At 45.0% G+C, this 24,413-nt stretch overlaps 2 protein-coding genes across 2 annotated transcripts; one reads left to right on the forward strand and one right to left on the reverse strand.

Annotated features, from left to right (window-relative positions):
* Nucleotides 1–2,059: 2,059 nt before the first annotated feature.
* LOC121575330 (PHD finger protein 13-like) lies at nucleotides 2,060–13,814 on the forward strand. Its single transcript, XM_041888331.2, has 5 exons — nucleotides 2,060–2,986; nucleotides 6,009–6,110; nucleotides 12,108–12,308; nucleotides 12,394–12,793; nucleotides 12,925–13,814. Exons 1-5 carry the CDS (start codon nucleotides 2,942–2,944, stop codon nucleotides 13,155–13,157), a joined length of 981 nt encoding a protein of 326 aa, XP_041744265.2. The 5' UTR covers nucleotides 2,060–2,941; the 3' UTR covers nucleotides 13,158–13,814.
* A 2,081-nt stretch (nucleotides 13,815–15,895) lies between these two features.
* On the reverse strand, nucleotides 15,896–23,681 carry LOC121575331 (dnaJ homolog subfamily C member 11-like). The gene is made up of 16 exons (XM_041888332.2): nucleotides 23,591–23,681; nucleotides 22,904–23,033; nucleotides 22,702–22,775; nucleotides 22,506–22,607; nucleotides 22,044–22,172; nucleotides 21,668–21,790; nucleotides 21,471–21,544; nucleotides 21,025–21,214; nucleotides 20,792–20,877; nucleotides 20,565–20,681; nucleotides 19,843–19,998; nucleotides 19,273–19,342; nucleotides 18,875–18,932; nucleotides 18,572–18,714; nucleotides 18,291–18,420; nucleotides 15,896–18,113 (listed from the first exon to the last, which is right to left on the reverse strand). Exons 1-16 carry the CDS (start codon nucleotides 23,663–23,665, stop codon nucleotides 18,088–18,090), a joined length of 1,683 nt encoding a protein of 560 aa, XP_041744266.2. The 5' UTR covers nucleotides 23,666–23,681; the 3' UTR covers nucleotides 15,896–18,087.
* Nucleotides 23,682–24,413: the final 732 nt, after the last annotated feature.

Consider the following 24,413-nt stretch of genomic DNA (forward strand, 5'->3'; position numbering starts at 1 on the left):
CGGCCGGCTCGGTCCTCCCCTCCTGCTCCGTGGCTTGACGACTCATTGCGAGCTCACAGAACAGGGCTCCAGACAGCCGAGCGGAAATGGAGGAAAACTAGACTCCCTGCGGACCTGGCATCTTTTCACTCCCTCCTCTCTACATTTTCTTCCTCTGTTTCTGCTGCTAAAGCCACTTTCTACCACTCTAAATTCCAAGCATCTGCCTCTAACCCTAGGAAGCTCTTTGCCACCTTCTCCTCCCTGCTGAATCCCCCCTCCCTTTCTGTGGATGACTTCGTCAACCATTTTGAAAAGAAGGTTGACGACATCCAATCCTCGTTTGTTAAGTCAAATGACACCGCTGGTCCTGCTCACACTGCCCTACCCTATGCTTTGACTTCTTTCTCCCCTCTCTCTCCAGACTTGTGATGGCCGGCCGCCCAACAACCTGCCCGCTTGACCCTATCCCCTCCTCTCTTCTCCAGACCATTTCCGGAGACCTTCTCCCTTACCTCACCTCGCTCATCAACTCATCCTTGACCGCTGGCTATGTCCCTTCCGTCTTCAAGAGAGCGAGAGTTGCACCCCTTCTCAAAAAACCTACACTCGATCCCTCCGATGTCAACAACTACAGACCAGTATCCGTTCTTTCTTTTCTCTCCAAAACTCTTGAGCGTGCCGTCTTTAGCCAACTCTCTTGCTATCTCTCTCAGAATGACCTTCTTGATCCAAACCAGTCAGGTTTCAAGACTGGTCATTCAACTGAGACTGCTCTTCTCTGTGTCACGGAGGCTCTCCGCACTGCTAAAGCTAACTCTCTCTCCTCTGCTCTCGTCCTTCTAGACCTATCTGCTGCCTTTGATACTGTGAACCATCTGATCCTCCTCTCCACCCTCTCCGAGTTGGGCATTTCCGGCGCGGCTCACTCTTGGATTGCGTCCTACCTGACAGGTCGCTCCTACCAGGTGGCGTGGCGAGAATCTGTCTCCGCACCACGTGCTCTCACCACTGGTGTCCCCCAGGGCTCAGTTCTAGGCCCTCTCCTATTCTCGCTATACACCAAGTCACTTGGCTCTGTCATATCCTCACATGGCCTCTCCTATCATTGCTACGCAGACGACACACAATTAATCTTCTCCTTTCCCCCTTCTGATAACCAGGTGGCGAATCGCATCTCTGCATGTCTGGCAGACATATCAGTGTGGATGACGGATCACCACCTCAAGCTGAACCTCGGCAAGACGGAGCTGCTCTTCCTCCCGGGGAAGGACTGCCCGTTTCATGATCTCGCCATCACGGTTGACAACTCCGTTGTGTCCTCCTCCCAGAGTGCAACGAGCCTTGGCGTGACCCTGGACAACACCCTGTCATTCTCCGCTAACATCAAGGCGGTGACCCGATCCTGTAGGTTCATGCTCTACAACATTCGCAGAGTACAACCCTGCCTTACACAGGAAGCGGCACAGGTCCTAATCCAGGCACTTGTCATCTCCCATCTGGATTACTGCAACTCACTGTTGGCTGGGCTCCCTGCCTGTGCCATTAAACCCCTACAACTCATCCAGAACGCCGCAGCCCGTCTGGTGTTCAACCTTCCCAAGTTCTCTCACGTCACCCCGCTCCTCCGCACACTCCACTGGCTTCCAGTTGAAGCTCGCATCTGCTAGAAGACCATGGTGCTTGCCTACGGAGCTGTGAGGGGAACGGCACATCCGTACCTTCAGCCTCTGATCAGTCCCTACACCCAAACGAGGGCATTGCGTTCATCCACCTCTGGCCTGCTGGCCCCCCTACCTCTGCGGAAGCACAGTTCCCACTCAGCCCAGTCAAAACTGTTCGCTGCTCTGGCACCCCAATGGTGGAACAAGCTCCCTCACGACGCCAGGACAGCGGAGTCACTCACCACCTTCCGGAGACACTTGAAACCCCACCTCTTTAAGGAATACCTGGGATAGGATAAAGTAATCCTTCTACCCCCCCCTTACCCCACCCCCCAAAAATAAAATAAAAAATATTGTAAAGTGGTTGTCCCACTGGCTATCATAAGGTGAATGCACCAATTTGTAAGTCGCTCTGGATAAGAGTGTCTGCTAAATGACGAAAATGTAAATGTAAAATGACATTAAAACTTGAAACTGAAACTCTCCCGCTCTCCAATCCAAACTTAGAAACATAGCCATTTTACAGTTCAAATACAGCTATGATTTTTTTATTGACAACATACAAGGGTTGAATGTTGCATTTTACATGTTATGCAGACTATCTATTGCCCCTTCTAAAAAATGCATACTGTACTGTGCGGAGATACTTTTGTTATAACTAACTACACAAATATAAGTGCTGTTGAACAAAATGTAGGCATAGATCAGCTTTTTGTTTTGTACTATATCTTAAAAACGTAATTGCTCACATGCACAGTGTTTGGGACCATATCAACAATTGACTAATGAACAAAATAGCACTAAAATATGTTTTTTTAGTAAAATATCATTTTAAACCTCACTTCAGCTCCTCTGAACATGTATGTTGTTGTTTTTTTTAAAAGAGGCGGATCTCTAGACTAGTCAAGAGTTTGAGTGCCAGACTAGACAGGCAGTCACTAGCAACGGGGATACCTACAGTCTACCGTGACGAGATTGACTAGGTGTAGCTAACTGGCTAGGTTAGCCGAGATACGGCAACATTTGGATTATAACTATAATTTATTTTCAAGTATATCCCGGGGGTGTAGGCCAAGGAGAAAGATGATCTGCATATAAGTGTTGTAGCTAGACTAGCGTTAGTAACACTTCTTAGCCATCACATCAGAGTTGCTAGCTACCAGTAGCTAGCTGCCGTGCAATGTTTTGAACATCGACACCAGAATAGGTTGTGCCCTCTGCTGCATACGTCGTTCATCGCTCATTATTGTAACGTTAGTTATTTCGATAATTTGTGTATAAATTATCACTTTTTAGAGATGGACAACCTTACTTCATCGGCAGCCTATGCATTTGGATCAGAGGTAAGTAACGTATTAGCCAGTTGCCACGCTGGAATAGCTAGCGTTTAGCTTGTGCCGTTAGCTAGCTATAACGTTATTTAACTTGCTAGCTTGCTATAACCAACTGCTAAAAAACGTCAGTGCTTATGATCATAACTAGGCAGTCGGCTAACTAGCTACCTGTTTAAAACCGCGATTCAGCGTTAACACGTTATAACTTTAGCTAGTTTTAGTGTTACGGTTAATCTTGTTACTGTATTTTTCTGTTTTAATAGAATTACAGCCCCAACTTGTTAATAGTTAGTTAGCTAACGTTACTTAACTAGGTAGCTACTAGTTTGCAGCTAATTATCAAGAACTTGACATGTACATTTTTCACTATCCAGCTAACGTTGTCACATTTCCGTCTTTAGCTAACTTAATGACAAAGATGTAGCTAGTTATGATGATAACGAGGTTGCATATCTAACGTTAGCTAACTAGCAACCTCACCGCGTTGTTACTCCATATAGCTAACAAATTAGCAAACTAGTCCACTAGCTTTGGCCATTTAGCTGATGATAACTAGCAGGCTATTCTCTGTCCACGTTCCTAGCTCGCTCGCTGCTCAGCAACAATCGCCATCTTGGCACCACGGTTATAAGGTATTTTAGCCAGGTATTAGATAATAAATTAGCTTGTGTCCTTATCATGTTTTCAACTCGTTAACCACAGATGATCCATTATATTGACCAGATACTCTACCGTAGTACTGGCCGCTCTTCTTCTTTGTGTGAATTTCCGGCAGACTAGACGCTGTGTTGCATATTGCTGCCTTTCGCAGGTCGGAGTGTGGATTGCACATTTTGTTCACCCAAAAAAGGTGGGATTTGGAAAAACTTAAATTGAACCACCATCTAACCGTGCACCTATACACTATCCCCCAAAACCGACCACCTCATCCCTCAGCCTAAACGATTCTACACCAGGCCGTTGGCCTGGGAGGATGGAACCCCTTCTTACAAAACTTATGTAGATCTTCTGCACTAAAATCTCTTACACCCAAATATTTATCTGCTGCTGTAATTACCACATCTATCTTCTGTGAATTCTGCTCCATCTGTGCAGTACAGTTGATCACATGGCTATAAACGCAAGAAATCCAACTTTACTACACTCATCCTCTCTGGATCTCTCTCTTCAGGCATCCCAGTCGACTCACTCACCCTTGGGCTATCCTCTACTCTCTTCACTGCCTCAGCATAGGAAACTTTCTGCCCCACTCAAACTCTGGCAATCTCAACCTGTCTCTCCCTCACAGGGCACTTCGGATCCCCAGCTGCATGGGCAGCCCCAGAGTTGACGCACAGTGCTTTCTCTATCCTAACTGTACACTCCCTCAGACTATGCCCTCCTGTACATTTCTCACATCGTGGGATCTCACTTCTACACACTGCTGCAACATGTCCGAATCCTAGGCACCTAAAGCACCGTAGTGGGTTTGGAACATGGGACCAACACAGAATAGCAAATATAACCAGACCTTATCAGGTAGAAACTCTGTTTCAAAGCTCAACAAGACAGACTGGATATTCCCAGTCTCGCCATTGCCACCGAGTCTACGTCTCACCAAACGGCGGGCGTCACAAACACTACAAATATTTTTTTCTTCATTTGATCCACCTCACTCAACGCTACCCCACTGATCACCCCTTTGAGCGGCGCCCTGCTCCGGAGAGCAAAGCACGACATGTTGAGCCCTGAGACTCGTGACTCGTAGCTGCCGCTTTCTTTGGGCTAGTGGCCGCTCTAACAATTAAAATAAATGTCTTAAAAAATGGAAGGCAGTTGGGTTTCTCCCGAGTGGCGCAGTGGTCTAGTGGCTGTGCCACTAGAGATCCTGGTTCGAGTCCAGGCTCTGTCGCAGCCGGCCGCAACCGGGAGACCCATAGGCGGCGCACAATTGGTCCAGCGTCGTCCAAGGTAGGGGAGTGTTTAGCCGGGAGGGATGTGGGTTCGTTTTCCACGGGGCGCCAGTATGAAAAGAAAAAAAACTTATGCATTCACGAACTGTAAGTCGCTCTGGATAAGAGTGTCTGCTAAATTACTAAAATGTAAATGTTTCCACTAGTTACAGCCACAGTCAAAATGGTCAAAATCGTAAACATTTATGAAAATAAAAAGGAGCTTTTTGATTTAATTTAAAGTTAGGCATAAGGTTAACAGTGTGGTTAAGGTTAGGTTTAAAATGAAATTTTAAGAAGATCAATTGTAGAAATGGGTGGGGTTTATTACTTTGTGGCTGTGGTAACTAGTGACGACCAGGCTGTCAGGAGGAGTCAAGATCAGGTGGGACCATTCTAGCCAATGAGAGGGAAGATACACGTGTGACCAGGCACAACTGTTTCCACTAGTTACCACAGCCAAGTCAATTGGCTATATTGTAAAAATTCATTAAAAAAACATTTGGTTTTAATCTAAGGTTAGGGTTAGGCATAAGGTTAGCAGTGTGGTTAAGGTTAGGTTTAAAATCCAAATGTAAAGAGAAATTGTAGAAATAGGCACGGTTTGTGACTGTGGCTGTGGTAACTAGTAATGACCAGGCACAATTCCGGTATAACGTGTTTTTTCTCAAAGTTGCCGGGATGTCATGTGTCCTACTTATGTCAGTACACTCATAACAAGCAAATCATTACGAAACTTTTATTCGATCAAATAAGCCACACGTAGCATATAAGCATTCTGGCTTGTAAGAAACATTTACACGATTTTGCACACAAATGTCTCAGGCTGTATATACAAATTATTGTGTATTACAGCCTGATGAATCAGACTAGCTGTCAAATGGCACTGTTTTAAACCACAGTCTCGTTTATCCTTTGACGGGCAGCGTGCTAGAACTTCAATTCACTGAATATATTCCCTTTAGTCCGTTCAAATGCATAATTTTATCAATGTCATTTTATCAATGTATTACATGTGAGCCCCAACTAAGACACAATGTTTCCTAATTTGGAGTGGTTTAGCGTCCTTTGACCTCCTGTTGATGTATTGTGTGTTGCAGGGGCTCAGTCCACCATACAGGAAGAGAAGGACGGTGGAGGACTTCAACAAGTTCTGCACCTTTGTGTTGGCATATGCAGGCTATATCCCATATCCCCAGGAGGTAAGTAAAGAAAACCCAGTCGTAGTTGGTGTGTGTGCGTACACGTGTGCCTGTAGGTTCTTTGTTCTGAATAGTGAGGGACACTTAAGGCTGGTTCATACTTGTTGTAATGACATGTCTGTAGACAATTGTCGCAGGGACATCATGAAAATTCTATAGTCGTCTAACATCAAACTTGTCCTTGTCCCTATGAAAAAGTATAAACACAAAAATGACGTGTGTGATATATACAGTGAGGGAAAAAAGGTTTATATTCCCTCACTGTATATATATATATATATATATATATATATATATATATATATATATAAAAATCACACACACACAGCAGTATTCAGACCCCTTCACTTTTTCCACGTTTTGTTACGTTACAGCCATATTCTAAAATGGATTAATCAATCTACAGACAATACCCCATAATGACAAAGCAAACACAGGTTTTTATAAACCTTTTATTTTATTTAAAAAAATAACGGAAATATCAGATTTACATAAGTATTCAGACCCTTTACACAGTACTTTGTTTAAGCACCTTTGGCAGTGATTACAGCCTCGAGTCTTCTTGGGTATGACGCTACAAGCTTGGCACATCTGTATTTGGGGAGTTTCTCACATTCTCTGCAGATCCTCTCAAGCTCTGTCAGGTTGGATGGGGAGCGTTGCTGCATAGCTATTTTCAGGTCTCTCCAGAGATGTTCGATCGGGTTCAAGTCCGGGCTCTGGCTGGGCCACTCAAGGACATTCAGAGACTAGTCCCAAAGCCACTCCTGTGTTGTCTTGGCTGTGTGCTTAGGGTCATTGTCCTGTTGGAAGGTGAACCTTTCCCCAATCTGACGTCCTTTTCATCAAGGATCTCTACGTACTTTGCTCCGTTCATCTTTCCCTCGATCCTGACTAGTCTCTCAGTCACTGCTGCAGAAAAACATCCCCACAGCATGATGCTGCCGCCACCATGCTTCACCGTAGGGACGGTGCCTGGTTTCCTCCAGATGTGACGCTTGGCATTCAGGCCAAAGAGTTCAATCTTGTTTACATCAGACCAGAGAATCTTGTTTCTCTTGGCCTTTTGGCAAACTCCAAGCGGGTTGTCATGTGCCTTTTACCTAGGAGTGGCTTCCATCTGGCCACTCTACCTCAAAGGCCTGATTGATGGAGTGCTGCAGATAGTTGTCCTTCTGGAAGGTTCTTCCATCTCCACAGAGGAACTCTGGAGCTCTGTCAGAGTGTCCATCAGGTTATTGGTCACCTCCCTGACCAAGGCCCTTCTCCCCTGATTGCTCAGTTTGGTTGGCCAGGCGGCAAGCTCTAGGAAGAGTCTTGGTGCTTCCAAACGTCTTCCATTTAAGAATGATGGAGGCCACTGTGTTCTTGGCGACCTTAAATGCTGCAGAAATTGTTTGGTACCCTTCCCCAGATCTGTGCCTCGACACAATGCTGTCTCGGAGCTCTACGGACAATTCCTTCGACCTCATGGCTTGGTTGTTGCTCTGACATGCCCTGTCAACTGTGGGACCTTATATAGACAGGTGTGTGCCTTTCCAAATCATGTCCAATCAATTGAATTTACCACAGGTGGACTCCAATCAAGTTGTAGAAACATCAGAAAGATGATCACTGGAAACAGGATGCACCTGAGCTCATTTTGAGGCTCATTGCAAAGAATACTTATAAGGTATTTCTGTTTTTTATTTTTAACACATTTGCTAAAATTCCTAAACCTGTTTTCGCTTTGTCATTATGGGGTATTGTGTGTGGATTGATGAGGACATTTTATTTAATCAATTTTAGAATAAGGCTGTAACGTAACAAAGTGGAAAAAGTGAAGCGGTCTGAATACTTTCCGAAAGCACTATATATACACTACCAGTCAAAAGTCTGGACACACCTACTCATTCAAGGGTTTTTCTTTATTTTTACTATTTTTTACATTGTAGAATAATAGTGAAGACATCAAAACTATGAAATAACACATATAAAATCATGTAGTAACCTAAACAAGTGTTAAACAAATCAAAATATATTTTAGATTTTAGATTCTTAAAATAGCCACCCTTTGCCTTGATGACAGCTTTGCACACTCTTGGCATTCTCTCAACCAGCTTCATGAGGTAGTCATCTGGAATGCATTTCAATTAACAGGTGTGCCTTCTTAAAAGTTAATTTGTGGAATTTATTTCCTTCTTAATGTGTTTGAGCCAATCGGTTGTGTTGTGACAAGGTAGGAGTGGTATACAGAAGATAGCCCTATTTGGTAAAATACCAAGTCCATATTATGGCAAGAACAGCTCAAATAAGCAAAGAGAAATGACAGCCCATCATTACTTTAAGACATGAAGGTCAGTCAATACAGAAAATGTCAAGAACTTTGAAAGTTTCTTCAAGTGCAGTTGCAAAAACCATCAAGTGCTATAATGAAACTGGCTCTCATGAGGACCGCCACAGGAATGGAAGACCCAGCGTTACCTCTGCTGCAGAGAATAAGTTCATTAGAGTTACCAGCCTCAGAAATTGCAGCCCAAATAAATGCTTCACAGAGTTCAAGTAACAGACACATCTCAACATCAACTGTTCAGAGTGGACTGTGTGAATCAGGCCTTCATGGTTGAATTGCTGCAAAGAAACCACTACTAAAGGACACCAATAAGAAGAAGAGACCTGCTTGGGCCAAGATACACGAGCAATGGACATTAGACTGGTGGAAATTTGTCCTTTGGTCTGGAGTCCAAATTTGAGATTTTTGGTTCAAACCGCCGTGTCTTTGTGAAACGTGGTGTGGATGAACGGATGATCTCCGCATGTGAGGTTCCCACCGTAAAGCATGGAGGAGGAGGTGTGGGGGTGCTTTGCTGATGACACTGTCAGTGATTTATTTTAACCAGCAGCCAACAAGTGCTCCGCATATGTGGGAACTCCTTCAAGACTGTTGGAAAAGCATTCCAGGTGAAGCTGGTTGAGAGAATGCCAAGAGTGTGCAAAGCTGTCAAGGCAAAGGGTGGCTACTTTGAATAATCTAAAATATATTTTGATTTAACACTTTTTTGGTTACTACATGATTCCATATATGTTATTTCATAGTGTTGATGTCTTCACTATTATTCTACAATGTAGAAAATAGTAAAAAAAATAAAGTAAAACCCTTGAATGAGTAGGTGTGTCCAAACTTTTGACTGGTAGTGCTTTCGGAAAGTATTCAGACCGCTTCACTTTTTCCAAATGTTGTTACGTTACAGCCTTATTCTAAAATGGATTCAAAAATGTTTTTCCCTCATCAATCTAAACACAATACCCCATAATGACAAAGCGAAAACCGGTTTTTAGACATTTTAGCAAATTTAGTGTCTCAGGCCCACCCACTGGGGAGCCAGGCCCAGCCAATCAGAGTTTTCCCCCACAAAATGGCTTCATTACAGACTGAAATACTCTTCGGCACCCTTCCCCCACTCTGCCTCAGATAATCCCGCAAGTGAAGAAGCCGGATGTGGAGGTCCTGGGCTGCCGTGGTTACACGTGGTCTGCGGTTGTGAGGCCGGTTGGACGTACTGCCAAATCCTCTAAAACGAAGCTGGAGGCAGCTTATGGTAGAGAAATTAACATGTAATTATCTGGCAAAAGCTCTGGTGGACATTTCTGCAGACAGCATGCCAATTGCACGCTCCCTCAAAACTTGAGACGTCTGTGGCATTGTGTTGTGTGACAAAACTGTACATTTTAGAGTGGCCTTTTATTGTCCCCAGCACTAGGTGCACCTGTGTAATGATCATGCTGTTTAATCAGCTTCTTGATATGCCACACCTGTCAAGTGGATGGATTATCTTGGCAAAGGAAAAATGCTCACTAACAGGGATGTAAACACATTTGTGCACAACATTTGAGAGAAATAAGCTTTTTGTGCGTATGGAACATTTCTGGGATCTTTTAGTTCAGCTGATGAAACATGGGACCAACACATTACATGTTGCGTTAATATTTTTGTTCAGTGTAGGATCAAACACACGATTTCTGTGTTGGCAACATTGTTTGATATAAGTTTAAGACTCTAGGTTTCAGGAAATGGCAGTTACAGGTAAAAAAAATAATAAAAATGCTCAAATTTTCTGAGGGGGAAGTTAACTGACACCCTCCGGACCTCCCCCCTACCCAACCTTAGGCATACATCAGCACCTCCCAGGGAAAGCCCTGATTGTACATTTTAAAGGTATTTCTGTTTAGCTACTGAAGAGCAGCCAATTACCAAGTGCAAAAAGCCGCTGTAGGGTGCCGCCACCGTGCTGAAGTGGTACTCATAAAAATGATTCACTGTTGGCAGGTCTGTTATTGTGATGTTTATTGATTACCTATAGCTTACGGTTGTGAGTGCGACGATATCAAAGCAGGTCATTCTACCGGATCATTTTTTAACTTCTGTGAATGTCTTGCTGCTGTCACCATGACAATGGACGCTGCGACAGGGTCTAAGTTGAAAATGTTTATGTCTGCGACAAGGAAAATTACAGACATTCTACCGGAGTATAAATTAAATGTTGTTTTGACCAGCGACGTGTCACATTCTAATTGTCTACGAACATGTTGTTAGACCAAGTATAAACCAGCCTTTAGGCAGAACTGTGACGTGTTATGCAACACTATGACTGGTTATATTTTGAGGTGTGTGTGTGGTTAGTGGCAAGACACATGGTGTAGGACTCAGAGATGTTTGTGGATCATGGAGCGGCCGCTCAGAGCTTTTGCTCTTTTTTTTTTCTACACAACTGTTGTGTTGGTGTCCCACTGCCCTCCTTTCCCCCTGTGTGTATTAACCACGCCCCTAACTAGTGTTGTAAAGATGGATCAGATACAGTCAACATCAATCACTTACATTGACAGTGGCGTTTTGTTTTCCTCCTGGGTGGTTGTGATGTTACACCATAGTACCTGGGGTTTTTTCAGTAGGCTACAATGTTGTGGAACGCTCAGATAGGAATAGGCTATGCTGTGTCTCTGCCATGTAGCCGTGGGAGTCATGGCAGCTCTATACAGCATTACATTTCTATCTGAAACGTTCAGAGCGTTGCACCCTTCTGAATGCGACTCTGGACATGCTGACTGTATCTATGTTAACTCCTCCCTTCCCAGTGTGGTGTGTTGTGGTGACCCTCTATTTGATCCACAGAACTGGAGGAGGCGTGGCTTCTGGCAGCCTCCTTGCTGGGCCCCGCCCCTTGTCCCTGGCTAGCCAATCTGCTGCTGTCTCTTCTGAAGGGACACGCACCTAACACACCCCTGACCCCTCTCCCAGGGTAAGAGGGCCAACAACAGTCTCTCCATACTCATCCCAGACCCTAGCCCTGTGCTTCTTTTGGCCCCTAGACCCTTTCCCCTACCCTCTCTGTAGTGTTCACAGATTTGAAAGGACTGGATAGAATTAACCAAATCTGGTGATGGCACCACCTAGCCTTCCAACAGGCTGAATGGAGCTTCTGTTGCTGTCGCATGCCAAGCTAGCCCTGTCAATTAGGAACCTTGATGTGGCATAGATAACCAGGGGAAAGGGCTGGAATGGAACAAGGTTCCCCTGACCCCCTCAGCTCAGGCAAGAGGAGCAGCTCGACCCAACGGCAGCACCCTCGACCCGTTGAACCAGAGCCATTCTGTACCTCATCAATAGACCGTGCTACAACTCTGTGCCGTCTCTGTGTCTGTCTGTTTGACCGAGCCCTCAGAGTAGTGTTTGTATCTCACCTCAGGCCGGGGGATTTTCATCGTTATGAGCATATGCAGTGGTGTCACTGAGGCCATCTATAACATTATGGAAGTGTTGTGAAGTTACTGTTGATCCCTGTTTTTAGGTCAAACTGGTCTCAGATTTGTATTGGGTCAGTGTGTGAGTGTGGTGTTTGTGGTCTATGTCAATGGATTGTATCAATAGCTTCACAACCACCCCCATTCTCCCATGTAAGAGAGGAGTTTTGTGTAAACACATACAGGCGTTAACCACCATTACTGTCTTTCCCTTTCCAGGACTCTCCTCTGCGTAGTAGCTCCAGCCCTCCCAACAGTACAGGCAGTACAGTAGATAGTGATGGCTGGACCCCCGTCCCTCCACCCCCCTCCTGCTGTCCCCCGCGGCCCCCCAAACCCCTGCAGGACGAGAACAGGAAACGGCCCCATCCCACAGGACTCCACCCCGGGGCCTCACTATCCAGCCATGTTAGGAACAATGTAAGTGGGGTGCTTTTGATCATTCTACTTCTAACGTCAACATTTACTCATACTCCCGAACCCTAAAGGAATTCCTATTTTCCAGCATGGCCATCTAGTGTCCTCCCTACACCCAGATGACCGCAAGAAAGCCAACAAACTAAAGAAGAAGAAAAGGAGGAAGGACAGGGAGAACCAGGTCGGCGAGCCGAGCTCCACACAACAGGCACAGTTCCCCCTGCCCCTGGGAGGACGACCAATCAAAGACGAGCCTGAGGATGACTTCACCATCCCCCTGCCCCTTTCGTCCACTCACCATCTTCCCAGTCCCTGTAACCAGGAGTCCAATGAGGAGTGGGAGTGCTGGGAGGGGCAGGGGCTGGAGGAGGGCTTGGTGAAGATGGAGGGTTTTCCTAGGAACAGGACGGTGATCCGGCAGGGAAAACAGGTGGTGTTCCGAGACGAGGATGGCTCTGGAGAGGACGAGGACATCATGGTGGACTCCGGTAAGCAAATGTCATGTTATGTAAATGCTGCACACAAATGACAGAACTCATTGTTGTGATGACATTGCCTGTTTCAAGTAGCAGTCTGACAGTTGATCCTCTCTCTCTCTCTCTCTCTCTCTCTCTCTCAGATGATGACTCGTGGGACCTGGTGACATGTTTCTGTAAGAAGCCATTTGCGGGCCGGGCCATGATTGAGTGTAACCAGTGTAACACCTGGATCCACCTGTCCTGCGCTAAGATCAGGAAGTCCCACGTCCCCGAGACGTATAGGTGTCAGAGCTGCAGAGACACACTGGGCCCTGCAGACAACCGCCGCTCATACCGCGCACGCATTGGCCCCCGCAAACACCTTCTCGACTGACCCTATGGCCAACCACTAACCATTCACCCTTATACCCCCACCCATCTCACCCGCATTTACACCCGTACCCCAGCCCACCCCTTTCCCTATACTTCTCACCCCTATTTTGTGGACAGAGCTGACTAACTTTCCCTTGGGGGCTTAACACCCCCAAACTGAACCGTTCCGAGTGCTATTTTTAAATGTATTATAAATATGACGGTTTGTCTCTGCTTCATTCCAGACTCTGTGTGCGTAAGGCAATCACTGAATGTTTGTCTGTTTGTAGTAAGCAGTAGTAAAATAGTTGACCAGTAGGGTTGGACTCTGTAGTCAAGTCTGGCTGACCGACTGGCTCAGACTGTATAGAGACTAGAGACGCGTCTCGCATGAACACTGGAAACCTGTTTAACGCTTAAACTGCCAGAGAAAATGGCCCTGACAGCTGCCACACATCAGGGTGCATTCTGGGACAAGGGTGGGTTTACTTGTCAGCCCCTTCTCAGCCCCCCAACCACCCTTTCTCAACTAGGGGTTGGTACGTATGTCTGTCTGAGCGATTTCTATGTCTAAAGTCTCAAACAGACAGTCTGAAGATACTAATGTCCTAGATAAGGTGGTCCTCTGTAGCTCAATTAGTAGAGCATGGCGCTTGTAACGCCAGGGTAGTTGGTTCGATCCCCGGGACCACCCATACGTAAAAATGTATGCACACATGACTGTAAGTCGCTTTGGATAAAAGCGTCTGCTAAATGGCATATTATATTATTATTATATTATATTATTATAAGCTTGTTCCAGTTAACTCCTCTTTAATAGACAGCTTAAAGGGGTGCGCTAGGCTACACCAAGGTATTATCCCATACTTCAAAGATTTAAAAGGCGGCCATCACTTACTTGATGGAGCGTCATTTGATATTTCCTATCAACAGTTCTTCACCAAGTGAGTGCTGGCCATAGACAACCCATACATTGCGTTCATCTGGTGGAGCTAACCTTGTGGGGACATACAATTCAGTCCCATTCAAAATCCTATTTTCCCTAAACCTAACCAAAAGACCTAACCTTAACCCTAGCTCCTAAACCTAATTCTAACCTTAACCCTAAACCCCCTAGAAATGGCATTTTACCTTGTGGGGACCAACAAAATGTCCCAGTTGGTCAGATTTTTCTTGGTTTACTATTCTTGTCGGGACTTCTGGTCCCCACAAGTATAGTTAAACACGCCCACAAACACATATATATATACTGTATGACATTGTTGGTGCTGGTCAAATTGTTTCAATACATGACTGTTCTCCTAGACCAGGGGCTGTACCTGTCTCTCTGTCCTCCCACAATCAAGGCCTTTGGTTTTTACAAGCAATGCCATGTCGGGTGTGTTCAAGATCATTGTTTTACGGTCGGAAACAATCACACGCCAATGTGGGTGTTATGCCACAACTCATTCAGTTAAGCTTCATTCACAAACACCACTATGCCTGGAACAGTTTGATGGTCCTGAACAGACCCCAGTGGGTTAATGGGTACATATTGTTGTGGCTGTAAAGAGAGCCTTGTGTGGAGACTATGCTTGTGTGTGTGTTAGGTGGGTGAAGAAAATGCATGAACGTGTGTGTGGTGCTAGAAAGCGCCCATGCTGCTACGTAGAGTGATGTCACTGGTCCAGTCCTGAAACAAGCCCCTAGGCATTTCATGTAGATCTGTAGAGTGCCCTAGGGAGTAGGTGCTAAATTTTTCTGGACTGTGCCATTGTCTCTGCCCCTTGGTTCTTAGTCCTCTCAGGTTAGTCCTGTAGGCTAGAGAGCTATGGGGCCAAAGTAGGATTTATTCAGCCATCAATCAATGCATTAACACAACCATTGTGTACGTTTCTCCAGTCTGGGTCTTAGGTGTGTTCTGTTCGGCTTTCTGGGTTTTTCCTGACCATAGAACACATTCTTTTTAGGCTGTAACGAGGGCACAGAGTTGTTCATGGTCAGGTAAAACTCCTGTCCCATGACTCCTTCTGATGTACTCATTCACACACACATCAGTATTTAATCTCTTACCTTCTGATCACTACCAGGCATTCTGGGGTTTGATAAAGCATTCTGGGGTTTCTGGAGAAGTGTCCTTTTCTTCAAGCTGTTTACATTTTGACCGTGTTCAGTTATTTTAAGCTCTTTCTCATATGTATTATGTTTTCACCATGACTTGTCAAGTCTAAGCTTGTTGGTGTGTACAAGCTTCATTTATAAGCCATAGAATCACGGTCACTGTCTGACTGTCTGACTGTTGGACATACACCCACTGGATGCTTGTCTGGGCTGGGCTTTCTACCAAGCAGGAGCAGTGGGTTAGTTACTATGGTCATGAAATTACAAACAATCGTCAGTCATACTAGACCAATTTTAGGTTATCATAAATTGCGTATGAAATGTTTTGCTACACATAAGAACATTTGAATGCTAACTCATTGATCCTGCTTTGTGAAAACACCTAGATACTAGGAATGTAGTGTCTGTGGTGCAAACTGTTTCTGTGAAACTGTATTGTACATTATTGTAAATAAAGATTTAATGAAGATTTTTACCCCACCTTCCTAGGTCTCCTCGTTCCTCTACTTGCAAGAATGACATCACTAGCCTGGGTGCCAGTCTGTTTCGGCTCTCTTGCCAACTCTTGTCATGCCCAACAAATGTTTCGCTTGACAATAAAGATGGGAGTAGGCAAAAGCAATAACAGATTGGGGACCACTGTAATGTACTTTCTTTTAGTCTTTTTAGAAAAAAGACAGTGTATAAGTCAGTGGCTCCTCTTTATTTATTGTAATATCTTCACGACTACATAGTCCACTAGCTCCAGACATCATTTTTATACAGCAGAGTTTGTATCAGCCAGGGCAGGAATGTAAGAGTGGAGAGCAGTCTGTGTTGGCCTCAGAGTAGCTTAAAGAATAGGAACTAGTGGAGTGGGTGACTTTAACATGGACGCTAACAGCATGCGTAGGGGACATGAGCAAACATCCTAAATTGAGGAAACGTGTTTCGAAAAGTGGGGTGAACGTTAGCTCGTTCTTGCCTCATTCTGTAAAGTGTGTTGGATGTTTGAGTCGGTAAACAAGGTTCACTAAATCTTAACTGGTAAGAGGAGACGGACAAGTACAGTAGCAAACAACCCGATAACCTTACGTACCAAACGGACTCCGCTCCAGCACCAAAACATCTGAGCCTGGGTCGCTTTCTTCTCAAATACATCACATAGAAAATATCCTGTGTTCTGACTACAGGCCTGGGGTGTAGTCATTAGTCCAAACTGAAAACGGTTTGCAATAAAAACAAGAGTTTCTATTGGATAAATTCAGGTAGGTCCCTCCCCGTTTTGTTCTGTTTGCTTCCTAGTGAATACACCCCTGTACATGGGGTTCCATTGGGTGGTTTCAGCACCCGTAGTACATGGGACAGCATACAGTGGGAATGGAACAGAACTGTGTTGAAAAGTATATAACTCCAGTTTCCACCACTGACAAAACCTATTTGAACCTTTGCCTATACATGGACAAAAATGCAGACAGTACATTCACTGATGAGTCTTCAAACGTGTCCCTCATCCTCATTAGAACCTATACAGTATGCTGCCGAGACAGAAAGGACCAACACTGTCTCAATAATTAGTCAATGTTAAGTAGAACTGTGTCTGTTTGCTCTATCTATAGTATTACAGGATATTACTCACAGCTATAAAAACTAAATATAAATCGAAGACAACAGGGACAAACAATATTGCCATGGGAACTGAAGGTATGGCACATAAAGGATGGACTGACTTTCTAATAAATGATCATTCTCTTCATCATCATCGCTATCATAATAATGTTGATGATCTGATATGACCAAGGTTTAACAAATACATTTATACATAAAAAAATCTTAAACAGTACAATAGTCCCACTGCATCCCACTTGCCTGTTTCCATCGACAGTGACCGCACATACAAAGATAGATGTATGTACTGTACATAGATGCTTTAGCAGCAAACGTACTCTCACAGAGGCTTTCTCATAAATATAATATAAATAATATATATGTATACACCATGATGTATATATGAATGACATCATTGGACTTTCTCTATACTCTTCACTGTGTCTCAGGCAGTGCCTCCTCATCATCCATCTCAATCATACCAACTCAACCAAGCCTACCAGGGCTCCAATCACACACTGGCTCTTGGGGGTAATTAGAAATAGACTAGTGTTAATATTTTCATATGTTCAACCCTTATGGATGTGCCCTTATGTGTTCTTAGAATGCCTGGCACACCTATAATTGGGACCCTGCCCCACACAACATCAGCAGCAGACAAATTGCTTCCAAGGCATAATAATATACATACAGAAATGACAAAACAAGAAAACTAACACAAAAAAAAGAAAATCATTTTTAGACCTTCTTTTAGCCTTCATGTTGCCATGCCAACAGGCAGGTGGTGCTGGGTCTCATAATGGTGGTACTGATGAACACGTTTTCATGCATAGTTCTGTTCTAACCATAACGTTAGCATGGGTTAGTGGTGTACAACCTTATTACAGCTAGTATAGTACAGTGGTATAACATTAGTGGTGCAATGTTTACTGTAGTAGACTTCCCTGATATGTACACCAGGAGTCATATTGCACCTTTCTGGGGAGATGACACACGTACACAGTGGAAACTACACTGGCTAAAAGAGATGTATCTAGTGGGTTTAGAGGGAGGGGGGGTGAGGACGGCCCACATCCACCACCACCGGGATGGAGAGGAGAGAAGAAACTCATGTCTAAATTCATAAATGTAATGGTGGAAGAGAAAGAGAGACAGCATTTCTTTTCACGCTGTCTGTTTGTCTCTCTCCCTCCGTTTGTCAGTCCTTCTGTCAATGTCTGTCTGTGTTTCCATGTGTCCTTTGTTGCTCCCATAACAGAGGATTCCTACGCCTCAGCGTCCATTCTGTGAGCTGAGAGGGAGAGATAATATTTAGCTTAGCGTAGAACTTTTGTAATTAATCTGCAATTTCACTGTAATGGAGTTTAGTTTTTGTGGAGTTGTAAACAGGTTATGATATGGTGGTTGTTACAATAATATTGGGTTAAACTGTGATTCTATAGTGGTTGTGTTGTGGTTGTATACCCACACTGCTTGGGTATCCGTAGGGCTTCAGTGTCTGCTGAGAGGACTTGGTGCATCACCCCCCTGAACTGATACAGCAGCTTCAGACTCTTATCCTCTCCTACACACGGGTCATAGAAACCTGGCAACCCTGCCTACACACACACACACACACAGACACAGACACACACACACACATAGACGGGTGGGGGGCTGGTTACACATACACACAGGTCATAGAAAAATGCCATCCCTACACACACATACAGTACATAAACGCACACAAAGACACACACATATCCACACCTTGGAGGCCTCAGTGAGTATGAGTTTGGAGTCCTTGACTAGGCACTGCAGAGGGACAGTCACGTCTATAACCTGAGCTCTCTCCTGGCGCGTGCTGTTGTCTGTCACAAACTTCCCATACCACGCATTCAGGATGATCAGACCTGGAACAGGAGGAAGGACACACACACACACACACACACACACAGCTGAGTCAGAATCATTGAAAAGACAAAGCACAGAAAAACCAGTCTTGCCTAATAGTCAAGACATTGGTCAAGAGGGCGTGTGGGCGTGCATATCAGTGAATGTGTGCATACTCACCCATCTTAGACTCCTCTCCCTCGATGATTCTCCTCACAGACTCCTGCATCAGCTGAACCTGAGTCAGGGAGAAAGAAAGAGAGGGAGGGGGCAGAAGGGGTTGAATATGCAATACCTCCATCACTCCAGTATCCCTGCACATTGTAAATATGGTATTGGAACTGACCCTGTATATACTGTAGCTTCTTACTTTCTCCTGTTCTTGTTATTATTTGTATTTCTAGTGTGTTTTTGTTCTACATTATGTTATTTTAAGTACTACATTGATTACTGCATTGTTTGGTTTAGAGCTTGCAAGAAAGGCATGTCACTGTCCTTGTGCATGTCACATTAGAACTTGAAACTTGATCTCAATGATATCAGTAAATGTTTCTGTATGGGTACTACGTGTTCCTTACGGCTGACTCTGCCTCTTGTTTCTTCTTGACCATGTCTACTTCTGAGCTCTTCCTCTGTAGCTCCAGTTCTCTGTGGGACAGACAGGGACAGACAGAGACAGACAGGGACAGACAGAGACAGATAGAGACAGACAGGGACAGATAGGAACAGACAGGAACAGACAGGAACAGACAGACAGAGACAGACAGGCAGAGACAGACAGAGACAGACAGGAACAGACAGGGACAGACAGAGAGAGACAGATAGAGACAGACAGAGACAAACAGAGACAGACAGAGACAGACAGGGACAGACAGGGTCAGACAGAGAGACAGGGACAGACAGGCAGAGACAGACAGAGACAGACAGACAGAGACAGACAGGGACAGACAGAACAAGATGTAAGAGTTATTCCTGGGTTTAATAACCAGTCTGCCATGTAAATCAGCAGTGGTCTGTAGAGGGCTAGTGTGTGTGTGTGTCTAGGCGGCGTGCGTGCGTGCCATCAAGCAAGTGTGCATGCACGTGTACGTGTGTGTGTGTGCGTGTGTGTGGGTGTGGGTATGTGTGTGCGGGTATGTGAAACTCACTGTTGTTTCTGGGAGCGTGTGTAAGGTATAACGACCAGTCTGTGTATGGCCATGTAGACCAGTAGAGGTCCCACGGTGGCGTAGAACACTGCACTGGGCAGCAGCTGGTCTGTCAGGTGGACTGGGAACAGGTAGGTCTGATTGGCACGAGCCAACCTGGGGAGAGAAGGAAACAAGTTACATTACATACCACGCTACGGCAGGTAGCTTAGTGGTTAAGAGCGTTGTGCCAGTAACCAGTAACCGAAAGGTCGCTGGTTCTAATCCCCGAGCCGACTAAGTGAAAAATCTGTCGATGTGCCCTTGAGCAAGGCACTTAACACTAATTGCTCCTGTAAGTCGCTCTGGATAAGAGCGTCTGCTAAATGAATAAAATGTAAAATGTAAAAATGTAATAATACTGGATTAGGGCTAGAAGGATGACGCCCTAAAGTTAATGTGGTAGGCAACACACAGACAGACATGCCACATACAAACACCCTGTATTATACACTGCACACAAACACCCTGTATTATACACTGCACACAAACACCCTGTATTATACACAAACACCCTGTATTATACACAAACACCCTGTATTATACACAAACACCCTGTATTATACACTGCACACAAACACCCTGTATTATACACTGCACACAAACACCCTGTATTATACACTGCACACAAACACCCTGTATTATACACTGCACAGAAACACTATGTATTTGTGTTGTAGTACCTGATTTTGAGGGTGACTCCCTGTGGGACTCCGATGCTGACAGTAGCAGCCAGGACACTGTGACGACTGATCTTCCTCTCTGCTCCATACTCCACCACTGTACCAAACCAACCAGTCCTGACACACAGAAACACATACACACACATACACACATACAATACCAATAAGGGCCAAGACTCCTACCTAACATATTCAGTGTGTCTGTGTGTGTGTGTGTGTGTGCGTACTTGATCGATCCCTTGATCTTGGTCTGGTCCTCATCCTGGAACTTGTGCTGGTAACTCATCATCAGGTAGGACTGAGGGACACCCAGCTAGAGGAGGTGAGGAATGAGGACACAAAAGAACATGGTTGGTTATCCTACCAGCCTTAACACCCACCTCAACATAAACTCAGGTGTGTGTGTGTGTGTGTGTGTGTGTGTGTGTGTGTGTGTGTGTGTGTGTGTGTGTGTGTGTACCTGCAGGGCCAGGGTAAAGTGGCTGGTCTTGGTGTCTCGGACCACGCTAGTGGTCATAGCGCTGTGCGGTCCCCATCGCCACTGCAGGTAACCAATAGTGTTCTGGTCTAGGTGACGCGCTGTCATTAACGAACAGCTGGAACGCACGCCACGGGGAGAGAACTGCATACCACACTGAGCCGTCAGGAAACTAACAAACAGAGAGCGGGAGATGGGGGGAGAGAGTGAGAGAGAAAGAGAAGGAGAGAGAAAGAGCGCGAGAGGGAGAGAGAAGAAGAGAGGTTTTGCTTCAATATACTGTAAAATGACCTCTACACTAGTGACTAGGATAAATGTTTGATACATGTTTCTCATTGATCACAACCATCACTCGCCAGATGACTAGCATTATAATTGTTGTAGTGTATAAAGAGGGCCGTATTCTCTCCCCTCTATTGGCCACTCACCATCGTGGAGTCAGGTTACGAAACACCTTCATCCCAAACAGAGGTCCCAGTATGTCCCCAGCACCACACTCCAACTACACACACAAAGGGAGAGAAAAGCACATGCAGACTGAGTGAAACACAGACATGTCAGTCAATATCCTTCCTGTGTTTTCTCAGAAACGAGGGATCAAATGTGTTTCTGTGTGTTTGTGTACCTCTCCCCAGCCCTTGGCAGACGTGACGCGGCGGACAGTCATGTTGATGTTGCCTCCTCCGTTGCCATTGTGTGTGGAGAGAGAGCCAGACAACACTGCAGTGTCCGTGTTCGTCAACGGAGCCTACACACACACACAGGTAACACACACATACATACACACAAGTAACACACACATACACACAGATAACACACACATACACACAGGTAACACATGGGAAACACACAAGTATAACACATTAATTTATTAGAATGGACTTTTAGCTAGTTTCTGTGTGTATGTCTGTGTACGAGTCTGTGTATGAGTGTGACCGACAAGGAATCAAACCTCTGTGTGTGTGTATACCTTTATAGAGTGTGTGTGTGCGTGTGTGTACCTCTATAGACTGGGAGATGTGCATCCTGTTGATCTCGATGTGAGGGAATCCTCCTCCAGGCATCTCATCAAAGTCCTCCTCATAACGATCAAACAGGTCTGTGGCATCTACTCCCACACTGATGGTACCCTGAACACACAGAGAGACATGAAAACACAAACACATTGTTCTGATGGTACCCTGAACACACAGAGAGACATGAAAACATAAACACATTGTTCTGATGGTACTCTGAACACACAGAGAGACAAGAAAACATAAACACATTGTTCTGATGGTACTCTGAACACACAGAGAGACATGAAAACATAAACACATTGTTCTGATGGTACTCTGAACAAACAGAGAGACATGAAAACACAAACACATTGTTCTGGTGGTACCCTGAACACACAGAAAGTCTGTAGACATCATCCTGCTGTGGATATTTCTGTGAGAGGCTCAGGGGAGAAGTGTGTGTACCTTGGGGTTGGTCCTCTGCTGTAGCCTCCTCTCCTCTCTCTCTCTCTGAAGCCGTTCATACTCCTCACGGATCTCTGCTGGGGTCCTCTTCCTCTCCACAATCTACACACACACACACACACACACACACTCCTCAGTTATCTCAGTTATAATTGTGTTATTACTACTTAAGTATACACACACATACTGCACATACCTCCCAGCCCTCCACCTCCAGGCCTTTCTTCCCAAAGATGTCATAGATGGCTCTGGACTGAGGGTCACTCAACACTGGACAGAGGGAAGGGAGTGAAAAAGAAAGAGAGAGAGGTTGTCCGGTCATTTTACAGTACTTACAGTCCAATTAAACAACAAGCAGCTTGTCAAGAAGAGTCAGTGACAGGGAACGCACAACTTACCCTCATAGGCCTGGTGCACCTGGTTAAATAGCTGCTCTGCCTGGCTCTTCAGCTCTGGGTCTCTGTGCTTGTCTGGGTGGTAGAGCATACACAACCTTCTATAAGAGGCCTTCAACTCATCCTGAGTGGCCTGAGGAGGGGGGTGGGGAGGGGGGAGAGAGAACGATTACAATATTGATTTCTGCAGACATAGCCAAATGCATGAATACAAAATTCTAAATAAGAGACATAGGCCTATAAAGAAAGGAAAATACAGATGATTCCTCTGTGCACCAGGAGACCTCTGAAAACCCATGCCACACCAGCAGTGACAAGTAACAATAAGCAAATAAGGTAGGCTACTAAACAGTGAGTGTCACAGCGTATCAATTCAGCGAACAAAACCGTTAGCTAATAATATTATTCGACTTCTGACTTTGTTGTTGTCGTCTCAAGAAACAGTATTGACAGGTAGCTACGTCTGTTGTTCTGGTATCAAGAAACAGTATTGAGAGGTAGCTAAGTCTGACAGCTAGGTCTGTCTGTCTGTCTTGCAGCATGCCTCTATGAGTGATGGACCGACCGGAGCAAGTATCAGCTGTCTCGACGAACGGGATGCCCATTCGAATCGGTGTTGACCATTAACGATACAGCGGGATAAAACATTAAAAAGAGCACATTATGTAAATACACAAACGCACTTAATACCTCTTTTCTGACGTTGAGAAGAGAATAATAGTCTTGGTTATCCAACTCTAACTCAACGTCAAAGGCCGCCGCCATCTTCGTACTATATCGGCCCCGCCTCCTTTCCGCCCATGCCAATGTGCTGTGTGCTCATTGATCTGTGCGTGTCTGCACTAGCACCGCGGTGTGGCCAGAAGGACTCCAGACATCCTGTCATTGAAAGATGTCAAGGTGAAAGTGTTGGTGCTGACCATGGTGCTGAAATATCTAATGTAGCCTATGTAGTGGTAAACGGACTGCCAGGCAGGGCTTGAACCTATACAATACCACGAAAAGCAATGCATCAAGTGCCATAAAGATCCAAACCTTTTTTAACGGAGGCATTTACATAGAAAGAGGCCACAACAGCTCTACCTACCTATAGGGTTACTAAACTACTGGTTTGAGCCTGGCATCTTCCCGTCCTTCCCGTGGTTTGCATTTAGTGATTGCCTTGTAGGAACGTTTCACCTATCTCATTTTCCTTTATGATTCTATGACACACCTTTAGGAGACGTATAAAGGTTGCGTTGACGCACCGTGTCTGATGGCTGTGAGTGACTGTAGATCATGGGTGATCGTTACCGGTAACGGCTGCCGTTATTGATGACAGTTTAGGCCGAGCAATTCAGATTTGGCCCCGGGAGTGGAAATATTTAAACCAATTACCCTTGTAGGCCTACGTGAACAAACTACGAATGTCTGCTTTTTAATTGGACAGGTTATTTATTCATGAATTGGCTCCTGATTGCTTGATAGTTCATAGGCTAATACAACTATCTCTCAGAGAGAGCTGAGCGAGAGG

This window comes from Coregonus clupeaformis, chromosome 10, assembly GCF_020615455.1.
Source record: "Coregonus clupeaformis isolate EN_2021a chromosome 10, ASM2061545v1, whole genome shotgun sequence".
Classification (NCBI taxonomy): domain Eukaryota; kingdom Metazoa; phylum Chordata; class Actinopteri; order Salmoniformes; family Salmonidae; genus Coregonus; species Coregonus clupeaformis.